Genomic DNA, 19,128 nt, shown 5'->3' on the forward strand with positions numbered 1-19,128 from the left:
CATTGAATGGTAAATTAAGGACAGCTTGCTGGATTTCAGGCTTAAACCCTGACGACCAAAGCCATGAATGTCTCCGAATAGTAACAGCTGTATTGATTGTCCTAGCTGCTGTGTCTGCTGAGTCTAGGGGTGATCTAATCTGGTTGTTAGTAATAGCCTGCCCTTCCTCGACTATTTGCTGTGCCCTCTTCTGTTGGTCTCTGAGGAGATGTTGGATGATATCTTTCTTCTCGTCCCAGTGGGCCCTATCATACCTAGCCAGTAGTGCTTGGGAGTTGGCTATTCTCCATTGATTGGCTGCTTGCGATGCTACTCTTTTGCCAGGAGCATCACATTTCCTGCTCTCCTTGTTTGGTGGTGGTGCATCACCAGCTGATTGAGAGTTGGCCCTTTTCCTTGCTGCACTCACAACTACAGAATCAGGAGGCAGTTGTTGAGTAATGAATGCCGGGTAAGAGGGAGGTGGTTTATAGTATTTCTCCTCTCTGGGAGTGATGATCCTGGCCTTGACTGGCTCTTTAAATATTTGATGTGCGTGCTTTAACATGCCTGGAAGCATGGGAAGGGACTGGTAAGTAGTGTGAGTGGAGGATAATGTATTAAAGAGAAAATCATCCTCAAAAGGCTTGGTGTGCATGGCGACATTGTGGTATGATGCCGCCCTAGCCAGAACTTGAGTGTATCCAGTGCTATCTTCTGGTGGTGATGGTTTGGAAGGATAGCAGTCTGGGCTGTTATCCGGAATTGGATCTGGATCATAGAGATCCCATCGATAGACATTGTCTTGTTGTGAATCTACAGAATGTACAGGAGACCGTGGAGGTATAGGAGTAGTAGGTGGCGAGACAAGTAGGTGAGGAGAATGAGGAGACTGATGAGGTGAAAATTGTGGAGGTGGAGTTTTTTGCTTAGGCCTTGGCACTTTAGCTGGTGGCTGATCAGTGTCCAATTGTCCTTGAAAGGCTAGCTTCCTCTTAGTCTTCGGAGGAGGTGCAGTTATAATCTTGCCATTGTCTTTATGAATATTAATTCTTGCCTGCCTTTGATCAATGTCCTCCATTTGTGTGAGTTCCTCTGAAAATCTATGGCTTTCTTTAAGTTTTTTCGAAAGTCCATGCTCCTCTGTGTAGCTGGGTCTTTTAGGCTCTGAAGCCGGTTTTCTCGGGATCGAAAGGCCGGGAGTGGATGTTGGCCTCGGCTCCGAAAGCGATTTTCAATGCTTTGACGTGATGGGTCCGTGTTTGCCTGTTTCAGAGACAGTGCTTCGGCTGGAGTCCGAAGGCTTCGGTGGCGTGGCCTTTCTCGGAGCCGAAGTTGTTGCTTGGTCACCGGAGGTCTTTTTGCGGGTCGAGCCATGGCCTTCTGGCAGTGGCGTTCCGGAGGTCTTATGTTTGCGTTTGGATTGGACAGGGGCAGGCATACTCAGATTGCTGTCCTGCCGTGACCAGTCTGTCCTTCTTGGACTCCTGCTCGGAATCGGACGAGACTGCAGTGTGCATAATCTCCTCTTCCTCCACGTCAAGATGTTCTGTGCTTCTCAACGCCATTTCCAACCTTCTCACTCTTCTGTGTCGTAGAGTCTTCTTCGAGCAGAAGGATCTGCAGGCCTCACAAGTATCCTCTTGATGGTCTGGCGATAGACAGAGATTACAGACGAGATGTTGGTCTGTATATGGGCACTTGGCGTGGCACCGAGGACAGAAGCGAAATGGGGTCCGGTCCAAGCCAGAGTTGGGCGCGGGTGCCCCGAAGGGCGAGTAAAGAAGTTGGATCCAACGGTACCGAAGTATCAATGAGAGATGATACGCGATCGAAACAATACCAACGAATCAGAGAGTTTTTAGAACTTTTCCGACTCGAACTACCGGAGCGAAAAGAAACACGTCCGAACCCGATGGCGGAAAGAAAACAATCTAACATGGAGTGGATGTCCATGCGCAATGGAGCCGAAGAGGAGGAGTCACTTGATCCCGTGACTCGAAAACACTTCTTCGAAGAAAAACAACTTGTAACACTCCGAGCCCCACACTAGATGGCAGGACTATACTGTATCTGCAGCTACACATGCCATTGAACATATATATATCCACCCATGTTGTGCACAGCTTTTGGCCGTGCACTGAGTTGGTTGCAGGGCATTGTCGCTATGCCCAACCAACCATGACTGGCCAACCCATGCTGCGCAAAGCTTCTGCTATGCATCTCAGGTGTTGGCATCCAAATGTGTACGAGTGTTGGGCCTAGCGCCTAAAACAGGCACTGACAAGCCTAGGAGTAGCACAATGAAAGCTGCAATTTAGGTTCATGCGTGCTGTGGATTTTACATGTGTCTGGATACCAAGAGCCACTGTACTGGAGTTAGTGGGCCCTGGCTGTGTATAGGTTTTTGACACTGCATGAAACTTGTGAGTTGCCTTCTTCAATATGGGCATAATAAAATGTCATCCCTAATCCAGCCAATCACATTGTCTTAAACTTTTAAAACGTGATTTACAGGATCGACTCAAGAGATTAAACAACTAAAGTTGTAACCCTTTAAATCCTGCTCTGCACCTTTTTTGGTTTGACCAGCGGTGACCGAACCTAAACAAATGTGCGACTACAGGACATCACCTCCCAAGACGCGCATGATTTCTGAACCCTCCGACAATAGGGAACTTCCAAAAGAGTCACATGTTGTTCAGGTGAAAGCAATAGGCCTCACCCTTGTACATGGATAACATGTTTAGACAGGTCGGAACAGTCTGACAGCCCTGATGAAGGCTCAAAACCCAAATGGGCTCTTGGCAAGGTTCGAAAATTGTTGGTGTAATATACGTTTTTTGGGAACACTAATTCCCCTAAGAAACCTGAATTTTTGTTTTTAGCCATAACCTTGGTGCCCTACAATAAAAGGAAATTCCTTGGAGTATACCAGGAGGTGTTATAATATTTTATTCTGTATCCCTGCTTCTATCCAGTAAAACACTTTATGTAAGAACTCCCAAATCTGGTAGAATCCGCCCTGGTGGTATCATCATATAAGGGGGTGGGGATAGGCGCTGATGATTAAGCATGCCACTATCAGTGGCTGAGGCCTTTACTCCAATTCTTTTTGAAGACTAGAAGGTGATATTAATGGTTGTTTCCTACTTCTGTCCTCCCCTTTTCCTAACCCTAGTTGCCACTTTGTGCGTAACTATATTGCAGGATGACCCAGTGAAAATGTTCTAATTGAATGAACTTGTTTAACGGCCATAGAACAAGGATGGGTTGCAACGTGCCGACTTGTTTGGGAATGAAGAAGCAAATGGAATAAATCAATTTCTGGTGTGCAGCCACGTACTCTAGGGCATCCTTTCATAGAAGTGCCTGTACCCTTCCTCTAGGATTTGTAGATGATCTAAACTAAGTATATGGCAATGGGGTGGGATATTGAAATGAGGTGTGTGAACTTTAAGGTAATAGTTTTCCTCAACAATAGAGAGGAACCATTTCCCATTAATCTTATGTAATAGTTTCATATTGTGGCAGTAAGGCGGAACCTCTACCCCCAGAGGTGCAGAGTAATAATAAGGAAGGTGTGGGAGAAGGATGGGAGTCACTGCTGGTTGCAGAGGAAGACTTGAGGGGTCACCTCTCCCTCTACCGTTCCCTTTATAGGGTCCTCTGCCAATTTTTTGCCTTGCTGAGGCTCTTGAAAGGCTTGTTGAAAACGGTGGTAAGGAGGTGGTTCCATTGGACTCCCTTGTCTGTTTGCACCCTATTACATGGCCTATGAAGAGGGTAATGGCCTATAAAAAGGGGTCTTTGATGAAGAAGACTGCATGGCACACATCAAATTTGTGATTTAAGTGTGTTTTTTATTAAAAATAAATAAATATCTAGCATATATACGACCTTTTGGCTGAGCAAACACTCTCCATAGGACGGCACATTTAAAAGGTATTTTATACCTCTGGGCAGAAGCCTGACGCCCTAAGCCAAGCATAACACCAGAGTAACATACTAGTGTTAATCTTGTTGGCAAGTGTGTCAAGTGCATCTACCTCTGGGTCAGGAGAGCTTCTACTTTGGTTTCGGTGCCAGAGCGTGTTCAGTCTTGGACGCCTACTTTGGACCCAGAGTGATCTTGTGCAATGTATGTTGGGTTGTTGAAGGGTTCAGCCCAGAGTGTGGCTGAATCTTCAGTGCCAGTGGAGATTCAGCATCGTGGGGCTGTGCCCTTTACTGTGCTTGATGCTGAGTCTATTTGAGGAGGAGTGCGCCTCGAGGCCTTCGGCTTTTTGAGGTTTGCCTCTAGGCTGAACACCAGACTGGAGTAGAGTCTGCCACTACAGCTAGTGTTTTGGGGGCTCGAGACTTATCTGCTTGCGCCACCGACCTACGATGTGTCTATTTTGTCGTTGCTGGAAGTTGTGCTGGCAACTAAATGTGTGCAACCTCTTTTTTGGTGTCTGGCCGTTCAAAGAAGAACTCTATCTCCTCATTCTGCAGTTGGACAAATACTGACACACTAGACCCCCTGTGCCCCTTTGGAAACCACTGATGTTTTTGTACATCCTAAACTCCGAAGTTATTGGGGGCATCAGTGAGGCTTTAGAGCTGCATTTCATAATGTACCATTGCATGGGTCCCTTTGGTGTTTCAGGGTTTTTTGCAGCAAAACGAGAGGCAGCCCTCACAGGTCAGCTCCTTATATTCAGGGGAAAGGTAAAGGTTGCATATGCTGTGGTTGTCGAATCAAGTGTATTTGGCATTGTACTGAGGACAGAAGTGAAACTGAGTTCTTTCTATGCCTCAGTTCTTGGGGCATTCTTGAGAATTACCTCGAGGTGTGAGTGTCTTCAGCGAAGGAGGGTGTAAAGTTCAGATCTGACTGATGCAAGCAATTGTTCTGCTGTGGACCTGCTGGAAATGAACGGAAATCTGCTTGAGGTTTTCTGCATGTTTTCTATGCTTTTAGTACAGAAGAGTGACCTAAGAGTTCGAGCTTCATGGTGGAGGGAAAGAATCTATGGTGGAGCCATTTTGTTGATGCACTCCGATACCAGGGAGGAGTCACCACAGGTCTTGTGACTAGAAGTTCTTTGAAGAAAAACAACTTGTAAACATCCAGACCCAATATCAGACTGCAAGAGTATGCAGAGCCTTTGTATCTACAGCCACACATGCTACCAACATTCTCACACACATTCACTAAAAAACAAAGGTTAAAATTATGTTATATTTAGGTGTTGAAAAAAATATTAAAACTAGCATTTAAAAATCAAAACTCTGAAATTCAACATTATAGTTTAATTGAGTAACTGAAACCACCAGGATTAGGTTGACAGATGTTTGCTTTAGTTTCCATGCTATGTGTCGAAGGCATAAGAAAGGAGGAAAAGTGTAGGCAAATATCCCTTATTAGTTCATCTATACAATATTGCCAATTGATGGTGGGTGTGGACATCAAAATGTATTAAGTTTTCACATTTTTACGTTTTCTTGTGTGTTAAATAGGTCTATTTGCGGGAAATCTCAGCACTGGAAGTAAGAGAGTAGGACTTGTGAGTGGAGTTCCCACTTGTAGATTTGTTGATGAGTTCTACTGAGCAGGTCAAAGTCTTTGTGCATGCCGGGCAGGTACTACATGAGGAAGTGAATGGGGTGGTGAATTGCCCAATGCCATTTCTTCTTTTCTTTTGCACCAGTGTTCAGAACTGTGGTGAGTGAGTTCAATCCTATGTCTGCAGACAGTACACGGCAGTCATACTGTCTTTTATTTATCAGTACTACTGTGCGTTGAATATTCTGGAAGAAGCATTGAAGGCTAAGTAAATGGCAAGAAGTTCCAGGTAGTTTTTTTGTAACCCCTACAGCTAGGGTCACCACAGACCCTTAGCTGTCATGCGGTGGAGATGAACCACCCTAGTAAAGGAGAGATTATTACTAGATCTTGTTAATCACTAGATTAACACTAGACCCTCTGCTTGTGAACAATGTGCTGTAATGGGTGCATGTGAGGTCTGGCGCAGCGATTTAAGGCAATGCAAGATGCCATCATGCCTAAGAAATGCATGACTGCTCTGATTACTAGACAACGACGTGGCTGTAAAAGAGGCAGTATATGTTGAAAAGCTAGCATTTGTTGGGGGTTGGGGTAAGCTTTGGCAGTGATGGCATTGAGAACTGACCATAGAAAACGCTGAATTTGTAGGGGCTGAAGTAAGGACTTGGTGGCCTTCATTGTACATCCAAAGATGTGGAGCAGTAAGATGATGACTTAAGTGTGTGCTAGCCACTGCTGTTTACCCGCACTCTTGATCAGCGAGTTGTCTAAATAACGGGAGACATGTATGCCTATCCTTCTCAGGTTGGAGGCTACCAGCGCTAGGCACTTGGTCAAAACTCTTAGGGCTATAGGTACCCCGAAGGGCAGCACATTGAATTGGTAGTGTGGTCAACTTATCATGAAACAAAGGTAGCGTCGATAAGCTGGATAGATGGGTGTGTGTAAATAGGCATCCTTCAGGTCTTGGGTGGTCAAGAGGCAGCCTCGGTGCAGCTGTTGACTACCAACTTGTAGGAAAAGGAATTCATGTGAAAATGTTCCAAGGGGATGTATCTGATGAGGAGCCTACGATCGAGAATTGGTCTTAAGGAGCCACCTCTCTGCCCCGGTGTTGTTGTGCAGCGACTGGCGCTATAGCCTCTTTTCACAAGAATGGGTGTAACTCTTTGTGAGGAATGAAGAGGTGCCCTTCACCAGTAGCATAAGCTTCTGGGGTGGTGGCACTTTCCCGAGCTCCAGTGTGCCCCCCTCAAAAGCGGTAGATGGTGGGCTGGGGAGGGAGGACAGGGAAGACACCAAGTTTGGTTACACCACTATTCTGAGCTTAGAGTTTGTAAACGGGGTGTGATGTCTGGAGGGGCTGAAAGGAGATCCAACCATGTGTTTGATGATGCCTAGGACCCATTGGTCTGAGGGGACTTCTTCCCAACGTGGAAGACACTCTTGAAATCTCGCCACAGCAGGTGATGTGTGATTTGAGTGGGGTGGAGATGCGTTGTGAGCCAATGCTTTGTGGTGGAAGCCACTTTGATCGGTGTGTTTCTGACCATGTTGGATTTACTACCCCGATATACTCCACTCATGTGTCACCCCTGCCTCATTGCGGGTGGTAAGACTGCAGCACTCAATGGTATGCCTGGGGGTGTTCAGGAGAAGTGGTCTTTGCTCCACCATTACATTGCTGTCTACGTAAGGATCCTCTAGTGGATTGAGTCAGAAGGGGCCTCATAAGCTTGGCTATTTATTTGTCTTTTTAATGTCTCTTGCCAAAGAGATGCTAGTCGTTGAAGGGCAGATTAGTGTAATGTAACTTTTGGCTTAACAATAGAGATGCAAAGCCATAATTAATTGGGTAAATTAACAGAAGTGTTTATCCCTCTAGCTGTTGCATTTCTGGCATCTATTACACACCATACACTGGCACTGGAGAGGATCTTGCTCTCTGATACAATGTCCTCCTATTTTCTCTTCAATTGCTCTGGGAGGTACTGTAACAAACTATCCATACCCTTTCACTGGGCTCTATCGTACCATGACAGAAGGGGCACCGATTTACATTTATGGGCATTACCAGGGAATCTGAAGGAACCTGCTGTTTAATATAAGTGGAGTCTGAGGGAGAAAGTTTAAACGTTTACTCCACTCTAGGAGTACCCGTCCAGTCCTGACATGCTCTTTGAGGTGTTGGTAACAGACTTGAGCAGCACTTTTAGCACAGGCAGGGACTGTATTGAGTATTGCGAATTTGATAGTGCCGCTACCAGGAAGTCTCCAGCTCCTGTTTGTTCCATAATCTGTAACATTTGCAAAGCCAGAACTATCCCTACTTTTCCCAAGGAAGGAAGTAGTGAGTGCCTTTTCTCCGCTCACATTCTCCCAGAGTGAGCAGGACTCAAATAAGTGGATAAGTGGGTGGCAAGCTGTCACCCACTCCTGGTCTCATTTTGGAACAGGGCTTATGGGATGGGGTGTTAAGTGGCTGACACCTCTGCATCCTGCACAATTCTGTAGGCCACACAGAAGCAGGTAAGCTGTAACCCACCCCTAATTGGGAACAGGGGAGCAAAGGTGGGTAACAGGTGAACCTGATCCGCTCCTTTGTAATGATTCAGATCCTTAAGATTGATAAAAGTGGGAATGAGTCTCTTAAATGCAAAATCTACTCTATTAAACAGAATTTGTGTAAGAGATCCACTAGATACTGTTTTAAAAAATTGCATGAAATGCATCTTAGTTTGAGAAACAAGTTACAAAGAAAGCAAAATTTGTATGTAAAATGCATTATTTGGCAAAATATTTTTGACGCTTGTCTATTGGAAGACACACAATGTCCCTTCTTTCTAATTCCTGTAATACATATGTGGTCTTTAACTAAAAAAACCTGATAACCTAGACTTTGATCTAATCTTTGAGAGACACATTCCGAGGAGAAACAACTATCGCAATCAATGGCCTGAATTACATATCTGACTTAGTGTATTTATTGAGACTTCATACTTCCATGAAAAAGGTATATAATGTGTCAAAAAAGGTGTTTAAAGCCTTTACACAACACCTCTTTACAATGGCCATAAAGTACAAAGTGGCACGATCCACAGGGTGCTATGTGCACATTACTCTTAGTCATGATTAAAGGATTATCTTTAAAACGAAAATATAATGCTTAAGAGCTTTGGTAAGTAACAAACCTTCCTTATTTATAAACAGACAATGAACAACCTAGCAGAGTTTACCATACCTTATATATTAGCTGTGAATAATAATCCGAAACCCCATCGAGTGTTGCATTACCAAAGGTCCCTAGTAGATGGGTTCCACCATTAAGCTGGCCACTGCCATACGGAAGAAAATGTGCAAAATTCACTCCGAGTATTGGCTCCATAAGCGGCAAGAGAGAGAGATGCTATAGGAAAAAAATATATATAAATAAATAAATCTGTACAGGGGTGAAGAACAATAAGATACCATCACACTGCTTACTAACATTTACTAACTACTCTGTTAGTGTTCACTAAGTAGTGTGAAAAATATGTGATACGTGTGTGTGTGTGTATATAGAACATATCAGGAAGTGACAATCGGGCCCATCTAATCAGCTATACTGCTTGCTTGTTATGATATCCTAAATACTACTCAGTGTCTAACACAAACCCTCTGTTTTCACTTAACTGTTACTGTGGGGCCTACAGATGACGGGTTTTATTTCCCAGAGTATAAGGTATACTGCCTATTTGCAGTTAGCAATGGAAAAAAGCTTTTCTTTCTACCAGCCTTGCACCATGATTGAAAAATGAAAATCTATGCCTCAGAGCCTTCTTCCATAATATGGGCCGGGTGCTCAGGTAACTTATTTTCTCATTTGCATGGGGTCGCATATCCATGAAAATGGAGGGAATGCCTGCTTTAGTTAATGCCAGAGTTATCCGTATTATCAAAGGGACCACACAAGAATCCGTGGCCCCTTCAGAACCTTGGGGTTGTCTAGCTACTGCACAACCTGGCCTTGCCTAAATTATGTCTTAATTATTGAGATAATCTTGAAAAGAAAGGTTCTGAACTACACCCCCTCCCCCCACCCCACTGCCCTGGAAGGCATTATCTGACTTGTTTATGGAGAATCATCAAAACAGCTCTCTCGCCACGTGGACTATGAATGCAAAAAACACAAAACATGTGGTGGCACAACCAACAGTAAATGGATTTCAATTTTTAGAGACAATTTGTGTTGTCAAATTTGATGGCAGAAAAACTAAACAAATTAAGAGAGTTTTCTAAACGAATCACTGTTGTGAAGAAAGTTCATGCAAGTCCCCAATTCCCGTAACTGACAGAGTCCATAAGTCAAATTGGTAGGATGCCGAAGAAATTTATCACATACTTTATCTGATGCAATTAGAAGTGGTATGCATTCATTCAGCTAGTCACATAATATGTAGTTGGTTAATTAAAACTATGAAAGATGAAATCGTGAATATGAAGTCATTTCAATAATTTACAGAGATAAAACCCAATAATCACTGACACATACTCGGTCATTAAGGTATTTCTGTGCTTAACAGCAGCATTAAGGAAACTGGACACAGCAGAACATACAGTCACACCAGACAACACCTGCATATGTAAAGAAACAGGTTTACATTGTATGAAAGACTAGGTAACGGGGCATCAAATCAGTATGAGCCCATCTCTTGGGAAAAAACAATAAAAAACTACCTGTCCCCAACCTTTCCCTCATATTACTAAGATAAATGTCCTTTACATATTTTCCACTCAGTAAACTGTAGGAAACCACAGCGGACACAAATAAAAGAGTTACTTCATCCAGTGCTAAAAAAAACAAAATGAGTGACAATTGCGATATCAAGAGTACCCCTGGTTTGTGAAATAGCAGAGAAAGAGTGGAAAGAATGGGATCAATAGTGTCACACCAAGTGGAGAAAATATGCATTCTGAATATCATGCCACAAAAAGTCATCAATATCACCTCTAGGGTTATTTTAGAGCAGATGTGTTCCAGTGGTATCAAACAGAAAGCGTACAAGATACAACAATCATGGTTAGGCCCTGGCAATAAAGGGTGTAAATAGGGATCTCAAGAGTGGTAAATAGGTTGTTTTAGTGAGGATCAATGTGGGTAGATAAGATGTAAGTGGGCGAAGTACCTTAAGAGCCCTTAAAAGGAATGAAGAAAGGGATAATCCAAGATTAATGCCGTACCTTTTGGCGAAATTACAAGATTGAGAAGTAATTGCAGTTCAGAACTAGACAAACACTGGCTTGACGACACAAAAACAACATTTCTTAATTGGAGTTACCCATGCCCTGTTATACAACAAGCGATATACAGGATGCCCAAACTAAAAGAGAATCCCTGTTAAACAACCACTAACATCATGGGTCTAAAACGGTACAGGTCCTAATTAACACCTTGTAGCAATACCATCAAGGATATTTACCACATCCATTTAAAACACTAAGATTTTCTCAAGGCAGGCAGGTGACTAACAGATGGCATTAGTGACAACCCAGTAGAATACACAAGAGGGGACCGGCACTGAGAAACTTACCCTGTTCCAGTTTACAGTCAAATGAATATTGGCTGTGCTCTAAACTTTAGGTTTCTACAAATGTGGGAACAGCAGTGCATGCCAATATTCATGCAACTCTTGCTATGAACTCCAGAACACTGGCACCCAGGTTAACCCTAATTTCATTAACTGCAACACCAAATATTGTTTCTACCTTTTGAAATTTGGCTCATGTGCACAATTTGTGCGTTATGGATGTACAAGCCGATATAAATGTAGTGTTTGCTGCAAATATAAGCATTTGAACACACAACTAAGAGTGGCTGAGACTGACTGTATAGACCAGTATTTGAAAGCCACCAAGCTACAGTCTCCAGGAACAGGTGCTGGAGACGTAACAGTGTTTATTAACAAAGCCACTCCTGGAGGTGTACAATACTGCCAAGAAACAAAGGCGTGCTACCACTAACACTCGTAATGTAGGGCACTGGGCTGCCAAAAAATCAGTTGCTGGGATAATAGAGAATTAAGATTTTGCCTGGCAAGTTCCTAACACATGCAGCTTTCTCTGTAAGGCTGTAATTTCAATGTGGAATAAATCAGACAACGAACCAGAAACCAATAGCACTTTATGCACACATAACATGGGGGACCCACTGCCATATAAAAACAAATATATAAAACACACACACACACAAACACACACACAGACAGTACATCTACTAGACCTAAGAACCAAGTGGGCAGTGACCTTAAACTTGAGATGTCCGATGGAGACTGGGTAAGTTCTTCTTTATGTCGCTAAGATGTTCAGGAATGCTATCTTAAGGTGTAGAAGTTCAATTATGTGCATTGTACGTGTCTTACACCTGGCTAGATTTCACGAAATGTTTCTCAATGTGCAACATAGCTGTGAGAGACAGATGTTTATCATATGACCTGGGGGTGCACTGTGATTCAGACATTTTGTGTAGGTGTATGTAAACAGGTAATGAGACTGACTGATAAACACACATCGAAAAAACAAAATCCTGCCTCCACGAATTGATGTACAGGCTTTGTTGTCTTGTAAATGGAGTTGTCCTTGAAACTCTTGTCTGCTGTTTTTTCTGGCAACTTATGCAGTGGTCACCTCCATAATCTTTAATCAGTTATTTAACAACTCATTGAAATCGGCACTGGTAGATAATGCCTAGAAAAAGGCAAAGGTGATTCCTCTCTTGAAAAATACATTGGCTGACTCGATTAACTCTCCAACTCCAGGCTTATTTCTATGTTGCAAAAATGCTAAAAAGAATTGTCAACTTTCTGGCTACCTGCAATCTCACACTTTGTTGCGCTTGACCCATTCTGGTTTCAGACCTTAACACAGCACCGAGCCAGCATTCTTAGAGGTGCTCAATGGTATTAAGATCAAGAGAAGAATACAGTCCTTAATCTTTTAGATTTATCAGCTGCGTTCAATATTGTGTTATATTCTCTTTTTTGCAATGGCTGGCAAAAACCGGGGTGGGTGGCTAGGTGTTTGGCTGTATTAAGTCCTTCTTGGGAACAAAGAACATATTTGGATGACCCATGCTCAGCAGATGGCAGACAACTACATTTTAAGGTGCCACAAGGCACTCCATTGAGACCAAGTTTTTTTTTTTTGGTTTAATATATTTTTGTTGGGTTTTACACATTGAAACACGTGGGCAAATCCTAGTATTTAAAATGTCTTGGTTATACAAGAGTACTGGGTTCCATGGCTAATAGAGCCAGCAGTATCCACATACTGACAAGATCTATAGTGTACCTCTGGACCTTTCAATGTGGTCTGACAATCAAAATCGTGACACATATAAGACCGGCTTTGTTTAGCATCTATATATCCCCTTTAGCTGCCCTGATAGTCTTGTTTGATGTTAAAGGTCCTCTTGTAAGTAGCTGACACACAGCCAGTAAATATATTTTAATGAAAATGTCACTTACCCAGTGTACATCTGTTCGTGGCATCAGTCGCAGTAGATTCGCATGTTCTGCAATAGCTCGCCATCTGGTGTTGGGCCGGAGTGTTACAAGTTGTTTTTCTTCGAAGAAGTCTTTCGAGTCACGGGACCGAGTGACTCCTCCTTTTGTCTCCATTGCGCATGGGCGTCGACTCCATCTTCGATTGTTTTTCCCCGCAGAGGGTGAGGTAGGAGTTGAATTGTAGTAATAGTGCCCATGCAATGGAGTGACTAGGTATGCACTTATTTAAGGTTGAGATGATACATATATAAATAATTGAAGGTAACTTCCAAACTGCTACAGGCTCCCGGGGAGGCGGGTGGGCACATGCGAATCTACTGCGACTGATGCCACGAACAGATGTACACTGGGTAAGTGACATTTTCAGTTCGATGGCATCTGTCGCTGTAGATACGCATGTTCTGCAATAGACTAGTAAGCAGTTATTTCCCCAAAAGCGGTGGATCAGCCTGTAGGAGCGGAAGTAGTCTGAAATAATGTCCTTAATACAGCTTGACCTACTGTGGCTTGTTGTGCGGATAACACGTCTACACAGTAGTGCTTGGTGAATGTGTGAGGCGTAGACCATGTGGCTGCCTTACATATTTCTTGCATTGGGATGTTTCCTAGAAAGGCCATGGTAGCACCTTTCTTTCTGGTTGAGTGTGCCCTTGGTGTAATGGGCAGCTGTCGTTTAGCTTTAAGGTAGCAGATTTGGATGCATTTAACTATCCATCTGGCGATACCTTGTTTTGAAATTGGGTTTCCTGCATGAGGTTTTTGAAATGCAATAAAGAGCTGTTTAGTCTTTCTGATGTTCTTTGTTCTGTCAATGTAATACATTAATGCTCTTTTGACATCTAATGTATGTAGTGCCCTTTCAGCTACAGTATCTGGCTGTGGAAAGAACACCGGAAGTTCCACTGTTTGATTTAGATGGAACGGTGAAATAACCTTTGGCAAAAATTTAGGATTGGTCCTTAGGACGACCTTATTTTTGTGTAGTTGTATAAAAGGTTCCTGTATAGTAAACGCCTGAATCTCGCTTACTCTTCTCAGGGAAGTAATGGCGATGAGAAATGCCACCTTCCAGGTTAGGAACTGTATGTCGCAGGAGTGCATGGGTTCAAAAGGTGGACCCATAAGTCTAGTTAGGACAACATTTAGGTTCCATGAAGGAACAGGTAGTGTTCTTGGTGGTATAATTCTCCTAAGGCCCTCCATGAATGCTTTAATGACTGGTATTTTATATAGGGAAGTTGAATAGGTAGTCTGCAGGTATGCAGATATTGCTGCAAGGTGAATCTTAATGGAAGAGAAAGCTAGGTTAGATTTTTGTAAGTGAAGCAAGTAACCCACTACATGTTCTGGAGTTGTGTGTAATGGTTGTATTTGATTAATATGGCAGTAGCAAACAAACCTCTTCCATTTACTTGCATAGCAGTGCCTGGTGGATGGCCTTCTTGCTTGTTTTATGACTTCCATACATTCTTGGGTAAGTTGTAAGTGCCCGAATTCTAGGATTTCAGGAGCCAGATTGCTAGATTCAGCGATGCTGGATCTGGGTGTCTGATATTTTGGTTGTGCTGTGTCAACAGATCTGGCCTGTTGGGCAATTTGATGCAGGGTACCACTGATAGGTCTAGCAGCGTTGTGTACCAGGGTTGCCTTGCCCAAGTTGGTGCTATCAATATGAGTTTGAGTTTGTTTTGACTGAGTTTGTTTACCAGGTAAGGAAGGAGAGGGAGAGGAGGAAAAGCGTAAGCAAATATCCCTGACCAGTTCATCCATAGGGCATTGCCTTGGGATTGTTTGTGTGGGTATCTGGATGCGAAGTTTTGGCATTTTGCGTTCTCCCTTGTCGCAAACAAGTCTATCTGAGGTGTTCCCCAGAGTTTGAAATAAGTGTTCAGTATTTGGGGGTGAATTTCCCATTCGTGGACCTGTTGGTGATTTCGAGAGAGATTGTCTGCGAGTTGATTTTGTATCCCTGGTATAAACTGTGCAATTAGGCGAATCTGGTTGTGAATTGCCCAATGCCAAATTTTTTGTGCTAACAGGCTTAACTGCGTGGAGTGCGTCCCTCCCTGCTTGTTTAGATAATACATTGTTGTCATGTTGTCTGTTTTGACGAGAATGTATTTGTGAACTATTATTGGTTGGAAAGCTTTTAGTGCTTGAAAAACTGCAAGAAGTTCTAGGTGATTGATATGCAGTTTTGTTTGATGTACGTTCCATTGTCCTTGTATGCTGTGTTGATCGAGGTGTGCTCCCCACCCTGTCATGGAAGCATCTGTTGTTATTACGTATTGTGGCACTGGGTCTTGGAAAGGCCGCCCCTTGTTTAAATTTATGTTGTTCCACCACAGAAGCGAGAGGTAAGTTTGGCGGTCTATTAACACCAGATCTAGAAGGTGACCCTGTGCTTGAGACCACTGTGATGCTAGGCATTGTTGTAAGGGCCTCATGTGCAGTCTTGCGTTTGGGACAATGGCTATGCATGATGACATCATGCCTAGGAGTTGTAATACCATCTTTGCTTGTATCTTTTGTGTTGGATACATGCGTTGTATGATGGTGTTGAAATTTTGAATTCTTTGTGGACTTGGAGTGGCTACTCCTTTTGATGTGTCTATTATGGCTCCCAGGTATTGTTGTACCTTGCGTGGCAGAATTTTGGATTTTGTGAAATTGACGGTGAACCCTAGTTTGAAGAGGGTTTGTATGATATGATTTGTGTGATTTGAGCACTCTATTAACGAATGGGCCTTGATTAGCCAGTCGTCTAGATATGGGAACACATGTATTTGCTGCCTTCTGATGTGTGCAGCGACTACCGCTAGACATTTGGTAAAGACCCTTGGTGCGGTTGTTAATCCGAAAGGCAGTACCTTGAATTGGTAATGTATTCCTTTGAATACAAACCTTAGGTATTTCCTGTGCGATGGGTGTATTGGTATATGGAAATAAGCATCCTTGAGGTCTAAAGTTGCCATGTAGTCGTGCAGCTTTAGCAATGGCAATACTTCTTGTAGTGTGACCATGTGGAAGTGGTCTGATTTGATGAAAGTGTTGACTACTCTGAGGTCTAAGATTGGTCTTAGTGTCTTGTCCTTCTTTGGTATCAGAAAGTACAGTGAGTAAACTCCTGTGTTTATTTGTGTGTTTGGCACTAATTCGATTGCATTCTTTTGCAATAGTGCCTGCACTTCTATCTCTAGGAGATTGGAATGGTGTGTTGTTAAATTTTGTGCTTTTGGTGGTATGTTTGGAGGGAACTGTAGAAATTCTATGCAGTAACCATGTTGGATAATTGCTAGAACCCAAGTGTCTGTAGTGATTTTCTCCCATGCTCTGTAATAATGACCTATTCGTCCCCCCACTGGTGTTGTGTGGAGGGGGTGAGTGACATGTGAGTCACTGTTTAGTAGTAGGGGTTTTGGGGCTTTGGAATCTTCCTCTATTTCTAGGGAATTGCCCTCCTCTATATTGTCCCCGAAAACCTCCTCTATACTGTCCTTGGTAACTGGACGGTGTGGCTTGTGAGGTGCTGGCTTGTGTGCTTTGACCCCGAAACCCCCCTCGAAAGGGCGTTTTACGGAATGAGCTGTAATTCCCTCTGCTCTGCGGGGAGTAGAGTGCGCCCATGGCTTTGGCAGTGTCCGTATCTTTTTTGAGTTTCTCAATCGCTGTGTCCACTTCTGGACCGAACAGTTCTTTTTCATTAAAAGGCATATTGAGAACTGCTTGTTGAATCTCTGGTTTAAATCCAGACGTTCGGAGCCATGCATGCCTTCTGATAGTTACAGATGTATTAATTGTCCGTGCAGCTGTATCTGCAGCGTCCATGGAGGAGCGGATCTGGTTGTTGGAGATGGCCTGTCCCTCCTCAACCACTTGTTTTGCCCTATTTTGGAAGTCTTTGGGCAGATGTTCAATGAGATGTTGCATCTCGTCCCAGTGGGCTCTGTCATAGCGCGCAAGTAGTGCCTGGGAGTTCGCGATGCGCCACTGGTTTGCAGCTTGTGCTGCGACTCTCTTACCAGCTGCATCAGACTTGCGGCTTTCTTTATCTGGGGGTGGTGCATCTCCAGATGTGTGAGAGTTGGCCCTTTTCCTAGCTGCTCCTACAACAACAGAGTCTGGTGGCAGCTGTGTTGTGATGAAAGCCGGGTCCGTAGGAGGCGGCTTATACTTTTTTTCCACCCTTGGTGTGATTGCCCTACTTTTGACCGGGTCCTTAAATATGTCTTTTGCGTGCCGGAGCATACCAGGGAGCATAGGCAGGCTTTGGTAGGAGCTGTGGGTGGAGGAGAGTGTGTTGAACAAGAAATCATCCTCGACCTGTTCTGAGTGGAGGCTTACGTTGTGAAATTGTGCTGCTCTAGCCACCACCTGAGAGTACGCGGTGCTGTCTTCTGGTGGAGATGGTTTTGTAGGGTATGCCTCTGGGCTGTTATCTGACACTGGGGCGTCGTATAGGTCCCATGCGTCCTGGTCTTGGTCACCCTGGCTCATGGTGGTGTGAGCTGGGGAGTGTGATGGCGTTTGTGCTGGTGAAACGTTAATCACGGGCGGAGGAGAGGGTGGTGGTGTAACTCTTTTCACCACTTTTGGTTGTGGTGCTTGTTCCGTCTGGAACTCCAACCTTCTCTTTCTCCTAATGGGGGGAAGGGTGCTTATTTTTCCTGTCCCCTGCTGAATGAAGATACGCTTTTGCGTATGGTCCGCATCAGTTGCTTGTAGCTCTTCCTCAAACCTATGCTTCTGCATTTGGGAGGTTAGCGAGTGCTCTTCTGTATAAGAGCCTGAAGCTGGGTCGTTTGCAGTTTGTTTCGGCATGGAAACTTTGTCTGCGTGTTTTTTCGGCTCCGAGGTGACTTTTTTTTCTTTTCGGGGCCGAAACCTCTCGGCGTCGATCTGTTTCGGTGCCGCTGTCTCGGCGTCGAGCCGTGTCCACACCGGCATCTCGGTGTCGAGGCTTGTCTCCAGCACTTTCTCGGTCCCGAGAAGGCTGCGTGCCGGTGTCTCGACCGGAGTCGGACGATCTCGGCACTGTTTGGGCCTTTTTCGGTGCCGACGGTCGGTCACCGATTTTATGGGTTGAGCCATGGCCTGGTGGCAGTGGCGTCCCCTGGGCCTTGTAAATGTTTCCTTGTGTGGTTTTCGACGTCTTACTCACGGTTTGTGTATCGTCGAATCCTTCGGAGTCTGAGTCTTGGATCGAGAAGGTACCTTCCTCTTCCTGTTCCTCGAACTCCCGTCGGGCTGTCGGTGCGGACGCCATTTGAAGTCTTCTGGCTCGACGGTCTCGGAGTGTTTTTCGGGACCGGAACGCACGACAGGCCTCGCAGGTGTCTTCGCTGTGCTCAGGTGACAGGCACAGGTTGCAGACCAAGTGTTGGTCTGTGTAGGGGTATTTATTGTGGCATTTGGGGCAGAAACGGAAAGGGGTCCGTTCCATCGGCGTTCCTCAGCACGCGGTCGGGCCGACCAGGCCCCGACGGAGGATCGAAAAACTACCCCGAAGGGCACCGGAGCTCTTCGATCTTCGATGCGGTGTTGAATCTAAGTACGCCGATCCCGAACGCAACAATACCGACGAAAATCTTCCGAAATTAACTATGTTTTCTGTTCCGAAACTCGGAGCGACAGGAACACGTCCGAACCCGATGGCGGAAAAAAAACAATCGAAGATGGAGTCGACGCCCATGCGCAATGGAGACAAAAGGAGGAGTCACTCGGTCCCGTGACTCGAAAGACTTCTTCGAAGAAAAACAACTTGTAACACTCCGGCCCAACACCAGATGGCGAGCTATTGCAGAACATGCGTATCTACAGCGACAGATGCCATCGAACATATGATTAGTGTTGCTCTTGACATATCCATTCAGGCATGAGCATTTAAACTTGCACTCCTAATTCAGTAGATATGGGATGGGAAATGCAGCTAGGTTAAACTAGCAATTGTAAAGCTCCCCTGGTCAAATATTTTACTTTCTGACTTTAGTCCTTTAGGTCCCAATCCACCTCAGGCGTACACTTTTTTAAAAAAACAGGATACGAAGGGAGGCA

The 19,128-nt window shown here is 44.3% G+C and overlaps 1 protein-coding gene across 11 annotated transcripts in view; it reads right to left on the bottom strand.

Annotated features, from left to right (window-relative positions):
* KMT2C (lysine methyltransferase 2C) overlaps positions 1-19,128 on the bottom strand; it is a 1,516,687-nt gene that overhangs the window by 300,068 nt on the left and 1,197,491 nt on the right. For all 11 annotated transcript variants that reach the window (XM_069211124.1, XM_069211114.1, XM_069211120.1 and 8 more), the window contains one exon: positions 8,775-8,939. In XM_069211124.1, the coding sequence (XP_069067225.1) occupies positions 8,775-8,939 (165 nt within the window). The remainder of the gene's footprint in view (positions 1-8,774; positions 8,940-19,128) is intronic.

Source organism: Pleurodeles waltl, chromosome 10 (assembly GCF_031143425.1).
Source record: "Pleurodeles waltl isolate 20211129_DDA chromosome 10, aPleWal1.hap1.20221129, whole genome shotgun sequence".
NCBI classification, from domain to species: Eukaryota; Metazoa; Chordata; class Amphibia; order Caudata; family Salamandridae; genus Pleurodeles; species Pleurodeles waltl.